The sequence below is a fragment of the Pyrgilauda ruficollis genome, unplaced genomic scaffold, assembly GCF_017590135.1.
Source record: "Pyrgilauda ruficollis isolate IOZ18807 unplaced genomic scaffold, ASM1759013v1 scaffold30, whole genome shotgun sequence".
In the NCBI taxonomy this organism is placed as follows: Eukaryota; Metazoa; Chordata; class Aves; order Passeriformes; family Passeridae; genus Pyrgilauda; species Pyrgilauda ruficollis.
In genome coordinates, this window is record NW_024524378.1 from 4,776,074 (window position 1) to 4,793,662 (window position 17,589).

General features: G+C 35.2%; 1 protein-coding gene across 1 annotated transcript in view; it reads right to left on the bottom strand.

The window, feature by feature from the left end:
• Window positions 1-17,589, bottom strand: part of RP1 (RP1 axonemal microtubule associated) — a 163,494-nt gene that overhangs the window by 43,835 nt on the left and 102,070 nt on the right. The window contains exons 36-42 of the mRNA XM_041473763.1: window positions 12,395-12,546; window positions 9,560-9,638; window positions 7,883-8,014; window positions 7,245-7,426; window positions 6,621-6,707; window positions 2,917-3,049; window positions 471-610 (exon numbers count right to left, since the gene is read on the bottom strand). Of these exons, the coding sequence (XP_041329697.1) occupies window positions 471-610; window positions 2,917-3,049; window positions 6,621-6,707; window positions 7,245-7,426; window positions 7,883-8,014; window positions 9,560-9,638; window positions 12,395-12,546 (905 nt within the window). The remainder of the gene's footprint in view (window positions 1-470; window positions 611-2,916; window positions 3,050-6,620; window positions 6,708-7,244; window positions 7,427-7,882; window positions 8,015-9,559; window positions 9,639-12,394; window positions 12,547-17,589) is intronic.

The window sequence follows — 17,589 nt, forward strand, 5'->3', positions numbered from 1 at the left end:
GACAATTAGGTTTACAACCAGGTTTGTTTGCAATTTAACAGATAAATGGATTAATTAACATATAGTAGCTAACATGTTTAAAATCTTTCTTTCAGCTCTATCTGGGTGGATTAAAAAAAAGAATTAAAGGAGCAGTCACAGAAAATAGCCCTGATATTTCTATACTAGGTTCACAAATAAGTGTAAATTAAGCCATGGAATTTCATATATCATTGGATGCAGTTCCAGATTCTAAGAACATTTACTGAGAGTTTGTGGATTTTAAATTTATTTGTACTCAAACTATTCCTAAACTGGAATCTCAATTCAGTTAAATGCTTATACTTAGCAAGCAACACATTCTTTCCACAGGTTACCAGATGTAACATCTATGCTGGTATTTCATAATTGGAAAGAAACACAGTATTAGAAAATAAGAAAATTAAATACATTTAAAAAAAAACATGTAAGGAAAATGGCTCAGTACTAACCTGCCCTCTTTCAAAATGTGAGTTCCCTAGTCTCCTTTTGCAGGAATCTCCCCACTCTCCAAATACTGTGATAAATACATCTGCATCAGTTCCTGATGCAGGCAGTGCTCCTGTATGGACACTGATGAAGTAAAGGACTTCTGCCATGAAAAATCAGTGACACAAGACATTACCAAATGAGATTATTAGCAATGTAATTATCAAACATTATAAACCAATATATTTTAGGTATAAGATTAATTTCAAGACCAAGGAATTAAGTTATAGGAATTGACATCAATTTTCTGAGTTTCATATAGATTGCTAGCTATCTCACAGCACACACTACAGCATTATGGATGAAATGTCTTTTATTAATCAATTCAAGAATCCATGCTTGCATTACAGAAGGAGAAAATATCCTATTTCTCGGTTCTGGAATCTCCTGAAAGACTCAGACTGGTTTTGTTATGCTTTGTTAAAAAAAAAAGAAAAACAAAACCAAAAAAAAAAAAAAAAAAAAAAAAAAAAAAAAAAACAGGAGTTCTTGTCAGAATTATAAGTCTTAAATCGAGTTAGGATTTATCAACTCTAACATTTTACCAAGGAAAAAACACAGACACAGATGATAAAAAGCACTTTTTGTTCTGGATCAACTGAACTGTGTTTCAATCTCATATTTTGAGAATTATGGCCAAAACTATTTAATATGTTCAGCAGAAATGGCTCAGCTATTTATACAAATATGCATTGTTATTATTCTTCACAACAAAGGATGGCTTGCCATGACTTTTGTCTGATGAGTTATACAGTACATATTCCTTGAGGCAGCATGACAGAGGATTTTTAATGGGTTCTGTGAATGTTATAACAGACTCTTAAGATATATTTCCATTTGCAGTCTAGCCTCCAGTTAGATATTACATGCAAAAAGTTTTAAATATTTTAACTGAGACTTCTGTTCACAGTGTAATGAATGAGAATTCTTTTCTACATATTTCATAAAATGTAATCTGAACAAAGGAAGATGTTATCATATTTTAAATACAATGATGAAATGAAATATGGTTTCAGAGGCAGATATGGGGCTTGAAGAGAACCTAAAAAAACCCTGCATTTTCTCTTTGTGATTCATGCCATTACGACTTTGTACCTGCCTTTTTTTAATCTCTGAATTAGTCCCTCATTAAGTGTAAATCAGCCATTTTCTGAAAACTGCCATGCAAGTATACTAACTGGGCTTTGTGTATTTTTCAGACTTTCAAACTGGTACTTAGTCTAGTGAAAACAATACATGTCAGTTTTTTTAAAACAGAAGAAAATGCTTTAACTAGATACCTGTACACAGCACTCAGAGGATGGCCAGGGTATTAGACCCAGCCAGCATGGGTTTAGGAGAGATAGGTCAAGTTTGACCAACCTGATCACTTTTATGACCAAGAGACCTGCCTGGTGGATGCAGCAAAGGCTGTGGATGTTGCCTATTTGGACTTCAGCAAGGCCTTTGACACTGTCTCCCACAGCATCCTACTGGAAAATCTGGCAGCCCATGGCTTGGACAGGAGCACTCTTTGCTGGGTTAGGATCTGGCTGGATGGCTGGGCCCCGAGAGTGATAGTGAATAGTGCTGCATCCAGCTGGGGCCAGTCACCAGTGGTGTCCCTCAGGGCTCTGTGCTGGGGCCAGTTCTGTTCAATATCTTTATTGACAACATGGATGAGGGTGTTGAGTGTTGAGTCTTTCATTAGTAAACTTGCAAATGACACTAAGATGGGAGCATGTGTCGATCTGTTGGAATGTAGGAGGGCTCTGCAGAAACACCTGGAATGGTTGGATGGATGGGCAGAAGAAGGATGTTGAGAGGCTTGAGCATGTTCAGGAGGCAACGAGGCTGATGAAGGGCTTAGAACACAAGCCCTGTGAGGAATGACTGAGAGAGCTGGGGTTGTTTATCCTGGAGAAAAGGAGACTCAAAGGTGACTTTATCACTCTCTATAACTCCCTGAAAAGTGGTTGTAGTCAGGTGGTCTCTTTCTCCAGGCAGCAGCTGACAGAACCAGAGGATACAGTCTTAAGCTGGGCCAAGGGAAATATAGGCTGTATATTAAGAAAAAAATTTTTACACAAAGGGTGATAAAGTATTGGAATGGTCTGCCCAGGGAGGTGGTGGAGTCACAACAGCTGGATGTTTTTAAAAAAAGATTGGATGCGGCACTTGGTGCCATGGTTTAGTTGCGGTGTTATGGCATGGGTTGGACTTGATGATCTTGAGTTCTCTTCCAACCAAGTGATTCTGTGACCCCACAGTTTATTGAACGAATAGTTAAAAGTAATTTTGAGTGTTTTTTAATATATATAAAATGCTTTGCAATCTTATGCCTTGTGTTCATCCTACTAGGCAGTTTACAGTCCTGTGTGTGTGTGTGTGCATTTGCTCATGTGTTTATTTTTTATTACAATAGCATACCCCTGAGGGGTGGCTGGTCTGGCCTGACCGCAGCAAGCTCTGTCACCGTCTCAGATCCATCTTCTCCAAACAGGCATGAGGCTTCACTGTGAAAGCCCAACTCTTGTTTAGTGTCCAGGTCTTTGAGCTGAAGCTGCAGGTAGAATCAGAGAAAGAAATTAATTTATTTTAATTATTTAATTTCCTATTTCTATCCCAGTACAAACTGACCTTTTTTCCTTTTATTCCTGCACACACTTTGTAACAGCTATCTGATTCTGCATAACAGTTAGAGCAGCTTCTTCAAGCTGCTAATTCTGCAGCCTGATGTTTATAGGTGTATTCTTCATTGCATATCAACACAAGCATAGGACCCATTTGTAAAGAACCAAAGAGAGATACAGCTTAAATTGACCTGCATGTGTTTGCAATGTCAGAATGTCAAATAATGAATAGTTACATCAATCTTAATAGCATATGCCCATTTTGAAAAAACATTTGCTTTGCTACTTTTTCTTTTTTTTTTTAAAGAGTCTTGCGATATCTCAGGTAGGATTTTCAAAGTTGGCAGAAATGAGGTGCCCAGTGTCTTTCAGGGCTGCCTGTGGAAATAAGTTATTTGAAGAATGAGTTTCAATAGAATGGGCAAGCTTAGGTCCAGCTTCATTCTATTTGGCTTTAAATATTTATTGGAGAGTGAAGAAATTAGGTTCCAAGTGTGTGGACTTAGAACATCCAAACCAGCTGAGGAAGCACAGCCTTAGGAGCTCGCACATCCCCGCTGAGAGAGTCAAGGTGGAAATCAGATTCACAGGAGATCAACTCAGGTCATGTACTGTATCCTAGGTCAGGTTATAAAATACAGAGTAAAAATCTATAAAGTATATGCAGAAACATTTGTGGTAACTATTACATGCAATATTGAACTTCATAAATAGCTAATGACTGCAAGTTTCCAGAAACGGTTCCTTCAGTCTTCAGGATCTCTTTGTATAGAAATAGCATACCCAAGACATTTAAAACAAAAGGAAATAAAAAGAAACAAAAACTTAATTTCATTAGGACAGTAAGTAATTGGAATTCTTAGGCAGGGATTCCCAAAATTATTGTGGTCACTTCTTTCCAGTACTGACAGCAGCTGCAACAGCAAAACTTTGTGCTCATCATACAGAAAAAAGATACAAGTGTTTAGAAATCCTGAGTACAGGTTTCCTCACACAGATTTCAACTGCAAGCTTTGAGATGTATAAATATTTATATAATTGAATGAGATAAACTAAATTATTGGGAATTTGACAGTTCTGCACTCAAAAATTTTGTTAGATTGTGTTGCCTTTGAGTTCTTAGAAATGCAATGACCTAGCAATTTCCATTACTGCCTATTCATTCTGTGCCATAATTTACAAGATCAGTCACAGGGCTTCCAGATGAAAGCAAACAATAACCCATAACCGTTTCTGGAATTAAACCAATTATTACTTGAATAAAAGGAAGATTTATTTAGGTAGTATTAAGTTCCACTAAAATTGCAGCTTATTGTTTACAAAAAATAGGTATTTTTTGCACTTTCAATAACAAAAATTTTTATATTAAAAGTATAACTACTTCTTATATAAAAATATTTCCCCCTAACTTCCATCAGTATGTGCAACCCTAAATATCAATACATATTACAAACTCCTATCTTTTTTGCACCAGGGTTTACTTGCATATGCAGGCAGACAGCCTGCAGAAACTGGATTAGTAAAAATGAGGTGTGTAGATTTATGTAGATTTTGGCCTTAAAATAAAACATACCTGACAAATTCTTGCTAGTTCTAAGACTACATCTAAGTGTGAACTTAATCTTCATATCATACAGTATTCCTATATTCTGAACAAATGTAAACAATGGGTTTGTATTCTACTTTAGGAAAGACCAGGAACTCTTTTTGAGCAAGAAATAGCTACTGATTCTACAGTACACAAATCTTCAGAAGTTACAGGAAATGCATAATTTTTAGCTAAGGTTATATAATTTACTACAGAATTTTGCAGAAAACTGTATGAGATAACAGGAAAAATTCTGGTATTAGGAAGAACACTGTAAACATCAATATAGAGAAGACAGAGTAGCAAAATGAATGTAGGGATTTTATCTCCTTGTTGCAGTTTCATCTGTGTTTCTGAGAAATTCCTGGAACTTTGAATATTACTTCTTTCACTTAAAAAGAAATCAAATAAGGTAATTTTCTTTAGCTGTGGCTGGGTTTGACCACTGGTTCATAGTAAGCTTATGCATCCTGACAGCTGCCTGTTATTCTTCTGTTTCTATATAACATCTCTTTTTTTCTGCACTGTAAGAATCCTACTCTAGTGAGACCAACATGTTACATGTTAGATTATGCTTCCAGGAATAACTAATTTATAAATAGACTAATAAATTAGTATTAAATATTATAAACACATTAATGGCAGAAGCAATAGAGGTTATTGTGGCTTGTGCTGTGGGTTGCACATGCATGCAAGAAACTACTTAGGTCTATAGCAACCTATTGACTTCTTGTATATTGTAACAATTTATAGATACTAATAAACCAATTATTAAATGAATTGTGAAGTATCTGAAAGTACAGAAAAAAAAATCACTTAGCCAGCTGCACAGGGTTGTTTTGGAAAAGAAAGCAGAAAGCAAACTATTATATTTACGAATTTTCTGCCATGTTTTGAGCCACCAGGTCTGGAGGCTGAAGTCTTATATTACATAATGGATATATTAAACATAGTGTCAAAATGTTTTTTGAATGCTTTATCAAATGGCCTGGAGATGCATATTTAAAATGAGAAATTAGCTTTGTTTACCCATTCATTCCATTTTTATAGCCTAAACGGAGAGTACAATATTAACTGACACAGAACACATTTGAGGAGAAACATAAGATAAACACCTCCTCTGTCCCCAGAGGAACTCATAAATTCAGACTCAACATTCCTTTGAATGCCACAAGCCCATTCACATTTTAGTCTGGAATGCAGCTGTCTCTAGCATTTCCCATCAGAACAGTTTCTGGAGTCTTTATGTGTTTAAGGAATCACCTTGATCTTTCAAATCCATAGTAGGGTTAAGGGACTCTGTGGCACAGTTCAAGAAATCATTCTTTTACTTCAGATTAATTCAGTGCTATGTCCACGGTGGGGCTTTTTGCCCTTGCCTACAGGCAGAGCTCATTGACACAATTTTTCCTTGAATTAACCTTGAATTAAGTATTAAGGATACTTTTAAATTCTAATTCTATTTTAAGATTGACAGCATTAAGTCCTTTCTCCATTCCTTTTTATGAGAATTCTTAAAGACATATTAAACTCCAGTCAGAGGTTTGAGGCCCACTGATGGCCATATTGCAAAGAATAGACACTGAATATTATCTTAATTGGCTCCCACAGGTGGGTTGTTCTGTGTGGAGACTGTCAGAATATCCATGCAGGAATTAACATTTCCTAACACCAGCAGGAAACACTGCCTTCCATGTAAGGATGAACTGTGCATCACTGCACACCAGTGAAGAGCTATAGCAATATGCACTTCAGCAGGTGCAAACAAGATGGAGCTGCCCACAAAGAGATCTGCAAGCTGTAGGCAGTCATCTGTAGATACCAGGTAACCGAGACCATCTGTGCCTCAACAAAAGTTATTTACTGTTATGTTGAAAACTATTGCAAGTTTATATGTGTTATATTTGAAATACCTTGTGAAGTTTAATTCCTCTTCTCAAGGATGGACCACATAACACAAAAGAGATTTTTGTTATATCTCCAATATCACCAGTGGTCAACTGTTAAAAAAAAATAGCAATAATTAACTATATGTCATCTGCAGCAGTTTGCATGGCATACTTTAAACCCCCCCAAAAAAGATAAATACAACATTTAATAATATCAGTCAATGAGGTTAGTGTTAGGATGAGGAAGTCCCATTAAGAGTGCAAGTTAATTCAGACTCACATTTGTATTATCAATTATGTCTATTTTTTACTGAGGGAAATGGTTGCAGAGCATAGGCCAACACAACAAAAGGAAGGAAATGTACAACTGAATTCTGTATTTTCAAGGCCAGTTCTTTTCCCCTGACTTAATTCAAAGTTAATGAGTTTTTTCACATCAAATTTGGCATTTCCTCAAGAGAGTTTTCCTAAGTGATATGTTTTGGCCACAAGTGAGAAGTTCTCCGAGCTGTGTTTATTTCAGACACAGAGGTATAAACATTAACTCTGACAAGCAACTAGTACACATAATGTCATACATATTGTCTACAATCCTTATTTTACTGAAACTATTTGGTAAGACTTGTATGAAGTAGAAAAGAAACCAACCAAAAAGGGAATATCACTTAGATTTTGAACTTTCTGTGCAGGGGATTTCCCTTTTCTTCCAAATGCAACAACTTGAATGTTAGGAATGTCTTCTGGTACTTGTGTGCAGTGCACCCATGCTTGCCATCGTCCTCTACTTTTTGTATCGAAATTTTCTACAGGAAGAGATGCCACAGATGTTTCTGCAGTAAAAGCAGAATATTTAGAGCAATATCTGTTATAAGGCAGTATAAACCAAAAGATTACATTGCCTGGCAGTGCTGGATGTAGCACAGGAAATTCAGCAACAAAGCCACAAACCCCTCATTACTCATGTTAGTCCCGTGGAGGGGAAGAAAACCAAGCCAGTGGCCTCATGGATCCATGTCACACTCACACAGAGGCCATGCCTCTTCTCTTTGTATTGTTCCAAGAGAATCTTTCAATACTGCCATTTCAAATTTCTCCAACCCAGGCATAATTTTGTCCCCTTTGTTTACAGAAGGCATGATTCACCTTGGTCCAGGCCCATGCCCCTCACCATTGTGGTACCAATGCTAAATTCTTCCTACTGTGTGATGTAACCTTACACCAGCTGTGAACTTCTCTGCCATGCAGGAGTGATTCATGGCAATGAAGGACACTTCTGCTTGTATTACCTTTGAGCGGAATTGCGACTTCTACAAAATCTTCCTTGGAGCGTTTATTGATCCATCCATCGTGAAAAAAAACATGTGTAGAAAAAGGGTAGAAGACTTCTTTTATAAGAATTTTTTCCAAAAACCACCCATCTGATTGAAAATAAACAGGACATTATTAATTTATACTTTTTAAGCAAGAAAATATTCTGTGTATGCAGTCATAAGTTTCTACCTTCATCAAATCTATAAAAGGTTTTTTTTGACAGACTTTTTAAGGAAATAAAACTTCTGAAAATATATTGACTATGTGTATCTGTTTCTATGTGTTCCACTACGCTCCAAAATAGTCAATGTTTTTATAGATGTTGTGAAATTAAATGTAGGGATAGATTTGCTGTAATGATCTATTACACCTCAAGGTATGGAAAGGCTTCTGTATGCAATCTCTAAACACAAGAAATCCCACTAGGAAATTATATTATCAATGTCCTAATGGGAAAAGGATCAGGATTTCTATGACAAGAGCCATCAGAAAATCCACTCAACCCACAGCTTCATATCTGGGGAGATACCATTCTATATAGTAAGGAACAAAGTTCGGCTAGTTTTATCTTGATTTGAAACCTTGATTGTTGGGAAACAAAGCTTTTGTAGAGTCAGATCTCCGAGTCTTGGTAAACTTGGTTACATTCCCAGTCTCGCTGAAGTGAATGAAAGTATGATTGTTCATTTTAGTGTTACCATCTAGGAAATAGTCTCCCATCCTGTTTTTCTGAGTCCGAGTTTAACCTACGGAGTCATTTTGTAATCTTGGGGTTTTTTAGAAAAGAAGAAGGAACAAGAGACTCAGGGTATCATACTCTGGAACAGTAATTTCCATTATCACCATTGTCCTGCAGGAGTAAAAATACCTGTAGAATCTCTATTCTGTCTTTAAAAAACGATGGGCCAAAATTGTAGCCAAAGGGTTGAATAAAATACCAATTCATGATTCTCTTTGCTGTTGGTATTTATTTTCAAGAAATAAGCAATTTTTTTTTAGCTACAATAGCTGCTTTGGAGTCAGCTGTAGGATGAGAAAAAATGTTGCAGAAATACAGCCTTTTTATCTGCCAGTCAACCTCACACATGCAGGATACCCTAAAAAATATTTTGCATGGATTAAAAGGAAAGAACCTGTGGGGCCAGAACACCCTTTCTTCTGTGTTCAACTTCTCAATCTAATGAACCAATTTTATCTTCTTATCTTTACATAGAAGCACATAGCCCTGAAATAAATTCCTTTTTTTGGCTTCTCCATCATCTAAAAATGTACAGGAAGACGAAATTTACAAAAGTTTCAAAAGCATGATGGCATATACTGCTTCATGAAAAACAAAAGCTTTGTTGGCTGTTCTTATAAAAAGATAGACATTTCAATGGAGAACAATTGCATATATAATTTTATAATTTTACATGGTCACAACATTTCCTTGGAATCCCTTGTACATTTTAGTAAAACCAAGCTGTATCTGGATACTTGACATGTATAATCCAAAAGAAATAATGAGCAGCAGACAATGGACATCAATTTCATAATTTATAAATTTTTAAACACTTTTGTGTTATATTTAAGACATTTCTGAAGTACTAGGATCACTTAAATCTAATAATCTACATCATTATTACCTTACATTAACCAAAAAAATTACCAACCTTTTCTTAGACTTTTAAATCCAACACAAACTTGATTCAACTTGCCAAGGTATACAGATTTGATTTTGAAAATATCCACCTGCAATATGGAAATAATCAAAATGATATTTTATTTAAACTTAGTAGGGGTCTGGTTTTGAGTATTTATCAGTTTAGCCTGGTGTGTCTGATCATTGTTTTGTGTCTTGATAGAAGCAAATTTATCTCATATATGTCATTTAATTGTGTTTGACTTCATAATTAAATATTATGTACTTTTCTTATCCAGTTGATATTAGGAATTATGAATTTCAGAATGCCTCTGTATTTAGTAGGAAGTATTTTTGGAAAAATCAGATACACACACTAGCAATAAAGTTCTCATTTCTCATACCTTCATGGACTGAAATAAACAAATCCCACTGTGTTGAAAGTTACTTTGATCCAGAACCTAACTTGCAAAGAAACTGATAAATACAAAATGTCTAATAATTCAGAAATTCTGGAGCAATTTCATTTTCACTAAAATTCACAATTATTTTAGTGGGAATTAGGCATGTAAATGGAAATTAAGTGAATGGTATCTGTGAAGATTTCAACCACTGTGCTTTTGAGGATAAGGCTGTCTCCTTGAAATCATCTCTATAATAGGCCAAATTTTCTACATACAACAGACTTGAATGATCAGTAGTCTTCATGGAGTCTTTCCTTTTTTCCATACCATAAATATTTATAGTTTATTCACCTTCCTGCCTATATATGCTCGTCTTCTTCTTTGAACAGTCATCTGCATAATCTCTGGGAAAGCTCACATAAGTATGTGCACTGACATGTTGCTTAAAATGCATATTCATTGGCTTTTTAACTGGGCCTGAAGAAATGAGGTTTGGAAACATACTATTTATGAATGGATTCATCTAATCTTTTGAGAAACCAGCTGCAAAATTAAATCTCTACAGCTAAGATTTTTATTTCATGTAACTTCATGAGTTATTCTGTCGAACGCAGAAGCAGTTGTCTGGAGAAGTTGGGTTGAAAATGCAAGATTGAATATAACAGTAGGGGACTAGTTTGTGGGTTTGAAAAAAAAATAATAAAACTCTTGCACTGTTCCCATAGTCACACAGTTGCAGAATTTCAATGTCTGTAAGAATAATATTGATCAAAAGAATCATCTAGAATAAAAGACCAATGACTAAAACAGAGCATTCATCATTTGAGAGTAAATTGGAGTAAAGAGGACTGCAACAGAGTGAATACCAAAAGAGTTGCCAGTCAAAACCCTTCTTATAAGAAGAAGATTAGGGTCTTATAGCCCAGGATATAGAAAAGCCCTTTAGAATTTCAGAGAAAGGATTTAGGAAGTCTGAACAAGTCTGTCCAAGAACTGACACAGAATCTGGATTATACAGAAAAAATCCTTGTGAATTTGCAGATGAGTAGTACTTCCACAGGAACGAGTATTCACAGAAGTCAAGTGCTATTGTTCAGGTTTTTTTCTACAAGTTTTATTCTTGGCAAAAATGTAACATATTCTTATAAAATAAAGAGTTTTTTAAAAGGTTGGGACAGTTTGGGTTTTTGAAAGAAACGGGAATCTGTCGCTCTTGCAGTCTGTACTAATACCTTATCCATTGTAGCAGGCAGTCTTGCTGTTCAGATTTCTCTGACACTATCCTCAAGACATACTACACAAGACTATTTTCTACTATCATCAAAAAGACTAATCTATACAATTTCCTACATGACTCCTTCAAAAAAGATGAGCTCTATTATCCTGGCATTGTTTTCAGACTTAACTTGTGAACTCTGAGCTACCAGTTTGATCAGTTCCTGATAAGCATGACTTTGGGCATGCATATTCTCTTCCACAATGGAGAAAGAAAATACAGAGGACATAATGACTAAGATCTGGGTTTCTTTTCATACAAAAACCTTGTATCTTCTAAAACCTTTAAAAATAGCAAGAAAAGCAGATAAAATAAACACAGGTATGTGTAAAGAATAAATGAAGCATGTATCAAGTACATTTCTCCAGCTTTCTGCGCCAGAGAAGATGCTACACTAGACTGGCTGGCAAGAGTGAAACACTCTCTCTCACCCTCCCTAAAAGAAGATTTCCAGGTACTTAATTTCATTATTTCCTTAAAACAAAAAAAACAAAACCAAATAAAAGAAAAAAAAAAAAAAACCACTAAATAAAAAAATTCACGCTGAAATTATAAACACTAGGATCTAATAAGGTATCAGCTAAACATGTTCTTCTGATTTGAAACAGATATTTCCTTTTGATCTGAAGTCTCTTTTAGTTACTTTGTTCTCTTGCCAATAACTATTCAAGGAATTACTTTTCTAGGAAAGGTTGTTTAATCTCAAAAAGAAACAATATGTTTACCAAAAAGCAAGAAGTGGGTGGAAAAATTTGAAACATAAAAAAACTAAGAGTCTTCTTGGAACACTGACAGTGTTCAGGAACGTTAACAAGAAAAGTTCATAGACCACTTTAGAAGGAGGGGCTACAAATGCAAGTTATCCTACAGAAATGTTATCACTTCTAAAAAAACAGGCATATTTTAATAAAGCAGTGATGTCTTCCTGGCCTTAAAAGTCAGGAATATTAAAACAGAACTCTTAGAGGTCATTTAGTCTAATTCAGAATTAATTTATCACCCTAACTCTTTTACTGCAGCACAACAGTGATGATGCTTAAAAACAATATGTTAGCTATGGAGACCATCATCATATGGCATATAAAACATTAATATTTTTGATACTCTATCAATGAAATGTTTTCTGGAAATATAAGTTCTCACAAAAAGACACTCACAGATTCAGTTACATTTTTCATTATTTTACCTGCCCTCTAGCAAAAGTGATCAGGCTGTTTTTCGAGTTAAGCCATCGCTTCCCTGAGTCACTTTTTTCTCCTTGTATACGAAGGTAAACCTCTCCAGTGGAATCTGCCTTCTTCAAGTCTCCCGTGTGCAAATGGATTTCATACTCCACAACTTCATAAAAAATAGACAAAATAAACCCAAAAAGTCAGCAGAAGAAAACACTTGTCATCACTTGCCTGACACTCACATTATATACCAGTTCTTGTGCCACCAAACAAGGTCTCTTCAGTTCTGGTGACACACACATAACCAAAACACATTCCTGCTGCATAACAGGATGACAATCTAGAGAATATAGATTTGCTCTGCTCTAACACCACACCCAGAAAATAAGTGCCACTGGTTGCTGTTTGGGGCATAGGATCTCTTGTGTGCTGTCCCCTTCCCTATAATGTAGGAAATTCCTTTTTAAGAAAAAAACCCATATTTGTATTCCCTTCTGAAAGTCTAATTTTTTCTTTCTAAGATTATTGGCTGACATTTCTTTGATTTTCTCTCCCTCTATTTTTATTTATCACTAGTTAGACCATAATACTATCACAAAGTTCTTAAAATATGTTAATATTAATCAAAAATAATGAATTAAAAATTCTTTCAACATCAGCTTTAACACATAAATAGAAAAGCCTCCTGACATTTTGTATCATTCTCCAAAGAATCCTCCATTAATGATATAATAGCCCACAAATCCAGGTCAGATAACTGAATTTTGTGTTTAAGGGAAAGCATTTCTGAGTTTCTCAGCTGCGGTCCTAGTAGAGAGATTAGAAGAGACACCTATGTCCCCTATATGAATCTTCTGCTTCCTTGCCTCTTTTTGTCACAATACATAGGGAAGAGATGCAGATGAGACCAGACTGAATTCATGCCAAAGAAACTTCATGGAAATCTCCTAGGTTCACTTTTTAAATGACTTATTTCAGCCCCTGAGTTTCTTATGGAAACAAGGAAAAAAGAAACACTTAACAGAAGCAGGTCACAATCTCAATATTCACTCTTATTTGCATCATTTTAACAACAAGGACCCCAGGACAGAATAAGAAAGGCTTTTGGGGGATAGACTTTATTTTCCTTCTGGTGTTGTGTGCTCTAATTCAGATTATAATAGTAAGTATCATTTGCATAGTGTGTTTGTCTGGGCTCATTTGTGTTATGAGCTGGTACTGTCAATTTAGGAATCTAACTTTGGTGGCTATGTTAGATCCTTATGTAGCCAGCAGGGGAAGGCAGGTGCTATAGAAAACACCTCTGATGGGTTCCCACACATTCTATAGATAAACACTGGAACTCAGGAGTCTAAATTTAGATGGTCTAAATGTTCCTCTGCTTCAGGCATAATTTCTTCAGCCTAAGAATAAAAGCTATCCTCTTGTAGCAACACATGCTTGTAAAACACAAGTGTCTAATATTTTTATAAGGGCAATATTTTTCTCCACTGCAAAATGCAGAGTGACATTTGGGATGCAGGTGATGAGCAAGGCACATGTACCAAGAATGTATTGAAAACATTTGTATTATCTCTTGAACTTTTTTTATCACAAACACTAAGACTTTTTTCTTTTTTTTTTTTTTTAAGAACTGAGCAGCCTTAAAATCAGCATCTTAGAAGTCCTGAGCTATGTTTGACTACCAAAAATTATCAGCCCTTTCTCCCACAGCCTTCATCAGTGTAGCAGTAAAACATAGACAACATCTAGACTGTGTGACATTTACATGCTGGAGAAAGTCTTCCAGCCTCACTCTGCCTCCTGTCCCTCCCTGGAACTTGGCTGGCTCTACAACATCTGCTCTCCCAGGCAACTCTGGTGTGCAAAGGATGGGAGTGGTGCTTTAGAGAGACATGAAATCAAGGAGAAACAAAGCACTTTCAGTTTCACAGCTGACAGTACAGGCCAGAGAGCATGGAAATGCACATTATTGAAGTCTGGAAACATATATTTCAGTCTAATGTACATCATAGCATACATGAATATCTGAGTATACATCTTGGAAATGTCTGATATTCTCAGTATATTTTTCTTCTTCAATCAAATTTTTTCCAAGATAAGAATGGTTTATTTAAGCAAACTTTACATTCTTTAAAAATATTATAATTATGAGAAAGTTCTAGTAGGTTTAAGAATAATTCAATGAACCCAGAAGCTAAAGCTGTCATTTAGTTTTATGCGTAGGTGATAGGAAAACAGGGAGGGAAAAAAAAGTGTTCTGAGGATATTTATTTTAAGCTTTTCTTACAGCTCTTTTCACAAGTTGGTGCTATTCATGTTGAGTGTTATAATCAAAAGGTCTGAATTAAAATATTGTGACATCTTATATAGCTATTTCTTTCTATTTCTAAAATAAAAAGGTCCCATAACAGGATTAACAGTTTTAAAGAGTGGGTTGGTATAGACTGTAACATCAATATTTAAAAGGACTTATTAAATAATAAGGGCTGTATAAGCCTGCTAATAAAAGGGTGCTCATTTCAATAAACTTCTGAAATGTATTTATTCCTCTTTCCCTTCTACTTCATGAGGATGATGTCTGAGAAAATCTGTTTGTTTAAATGTAGCTTTGTTTCACTGCAGCAGTATTTGCTTCAGGGACTCCACCTGGGAGTACTTTTTTTTAAAGTAATTTAAACTAAGGACTGAGAAAATTCTTATAATTGATGGTATCACTCATATTTGATGATAAAGAGTTTTCCTAGTAAACCAGCCTAGTTTTCCCAGCCTGGGGTCCTAACATATTCCTTTCTTCAGAGGAGTGAAATATATGCCAGGTAAAAGACAACATAGCTGCATTAAAGAGCACAGCTACACAGACTTGATCTTTCTGGAGTTCCAGATGGTTGAAAATACATGAGCTGTCCAGGTAACACTTTGGTTAGCATTTAGCAAATGGCATTTTTCTTTCAGGGGAGTTAGGTTACGAAGTTTCTGTGTCGTTCATTCAGAGTGTTGCCTCCTCTGTGTAACTGGGCCATGTGAGCAGGTTTGTTGAAGTCAAAAGGCTGCTTGTGTGAATAAGATCAAAATATTTTGGTCCATGTGGCTGGCCACTTCCATGGGGGTAGATGAGAAAGCACAGTGCTCATCACATTTTTACTGCTTTTGTCCATTAATATTTGAATCACTAATATACAGACCCACGAGCTTAGCTTAGAAATGTGTGTGGTGTTTCTGCTGAGTCGGTGCTTTCAGCTGAATCTGCTGAATCTATTGATGCATAATTTAAAGCTCAATGTAGTCATAGCAAAGATTTACTATTAATTTTCCACAATAAAAGTATACAAGTATCCCCTATGAAAGGAGTCATAACAAAAAGGGGATGCTGGGAAGTGGGGTTAAAGTTTTTAGGCTGAGTTTGAGAGCATTCTGATTGTGTTCTGTATGAACAGCATACCCCAACAAGAAAAATCTACTAAGACAAGGCATTCTGTTCAAGCTTTTCATTCTTTGTCTCTTCCCAATCCTATTTATAAAAATTCTCTTTCAGATGTAAACCAACATATTGCAAAACTGAAAGCAAACATCTAATGCTCATTTAAAAAGGGAAAAAAACCTTATAAATTAAAGATAGGAGAGTAAAGACATATTATTTTTATTATTATTTTGTAATAATTTCTTGTGTGTGTGTGTCTATGAATAAAACCAAAATATAACAAAGAAGAAACTTTAGACTGAAGTGGTATTCAGACCACAAAGAATAAAAGTGGTATTAACACTTCTAGTTGCAAATTAGTGGACTGCACAAAATGGTTTGTGAGAAACTTTCTAGGTTGGTAAATACTCCCATATAAACACTAATTTTTGAGAGAAAGCATATACATTTATTTTCCCAGAAATTTTCCAAGAAAAATACCCTAAATTTCTAATATATCTCAAAAATTAATTACTTTACATATCAGAATAATGCTTTCAGACAGTATCTCCATTTGGCTTTTAGCACAATAAAGGCTTTGAGAGGTGCATTCTAGAATTTTAACTTTTTAAAATTTTTGTACTTTTTATACGCAGTAAAAATTTAGCAAGTTTGAATTCAGAAAATAGTTGTTCATATTTACAGTCCTTCTCCTTTTTTCTTAAATAAATTAGGGAAATAGGGCCTTTTTATAAGGTCTGGAATTACTATATTCATGATATGTTGGATATATTACATCCAACACCCAATGTTTTTTTAATCTGATGGATCAAAAGTATAAAATGGTAAGATTTTTCAGTACATGAATACAAGGTGACAATTTTTTTTAATTATGCAAATCCACACAAAACCAGAAATTTAAAGGGTCTTCGCTGTTTCTTTCAAGTTTCAACTTTGTTAGATGAAATATTTAGGAAACTCTATTTGGAGAATGGTCTGCAAAAGTTCATGTGGTCTATTTCATTTCTTTTTCTGGGCTGCTTCCATCTTTTTCTATTAGTTTCCATTGAAGCAGAACACTCTTTTTACTATAGCCTCTAGCAATAAACCTCTTAACTAGCACTAAAAGCCTCAATATATGATCTTTACTCTCTCCATCAATCCTCTTTATTCTAATGAGCTGAATAAATGGGAAGCTTGTCCTTAAGTACTAGTGATCAAGTTATCAGTATACAATTGGTTGTTCCAGGAGAAGTGGTTGGAGGCGATTGGCAGAAATCACTTCATTTTCTCTCTGGCATCAAATCGTTCACATGTGTTACTAACAGCAGAGAAACATGCAACTTAATGTGTATTTTTGTAGAATATCACTTGCTGTGCTATGAATTTCTCATTGACATCAATAAAACACTAGCTTAATTGAAATTCTTGAATATCTCTTTGCTGGCTAACTGTGTGGCATTTTAAAAATTCTACCTTTGTTGTGCAGGGGGTCTGCAATTCTTTCCTTCTTTACTTTGTTTCTAGATCACATACATCTCTTTGTAAATAGAAAGAGACAAATAGTATCACACAGTAGATTATATTTTGTACTCATCTTCAACTCACATAGCATTAATTTGAAGAGATAATAAATAATCAAGAGTTAAAACTGGAACATCATCTAATGTGAAAGAAGCCAAGTACTGTGTTTGGTATCATCAGTTAGAGCATCTCTCATAATCCTCATACCAATGATTTCTCTTTTCTGGTAAATGAATGTGCAAAACCTTCACACTCCTTAATATCAAATTCTTACAGAAATCTTCA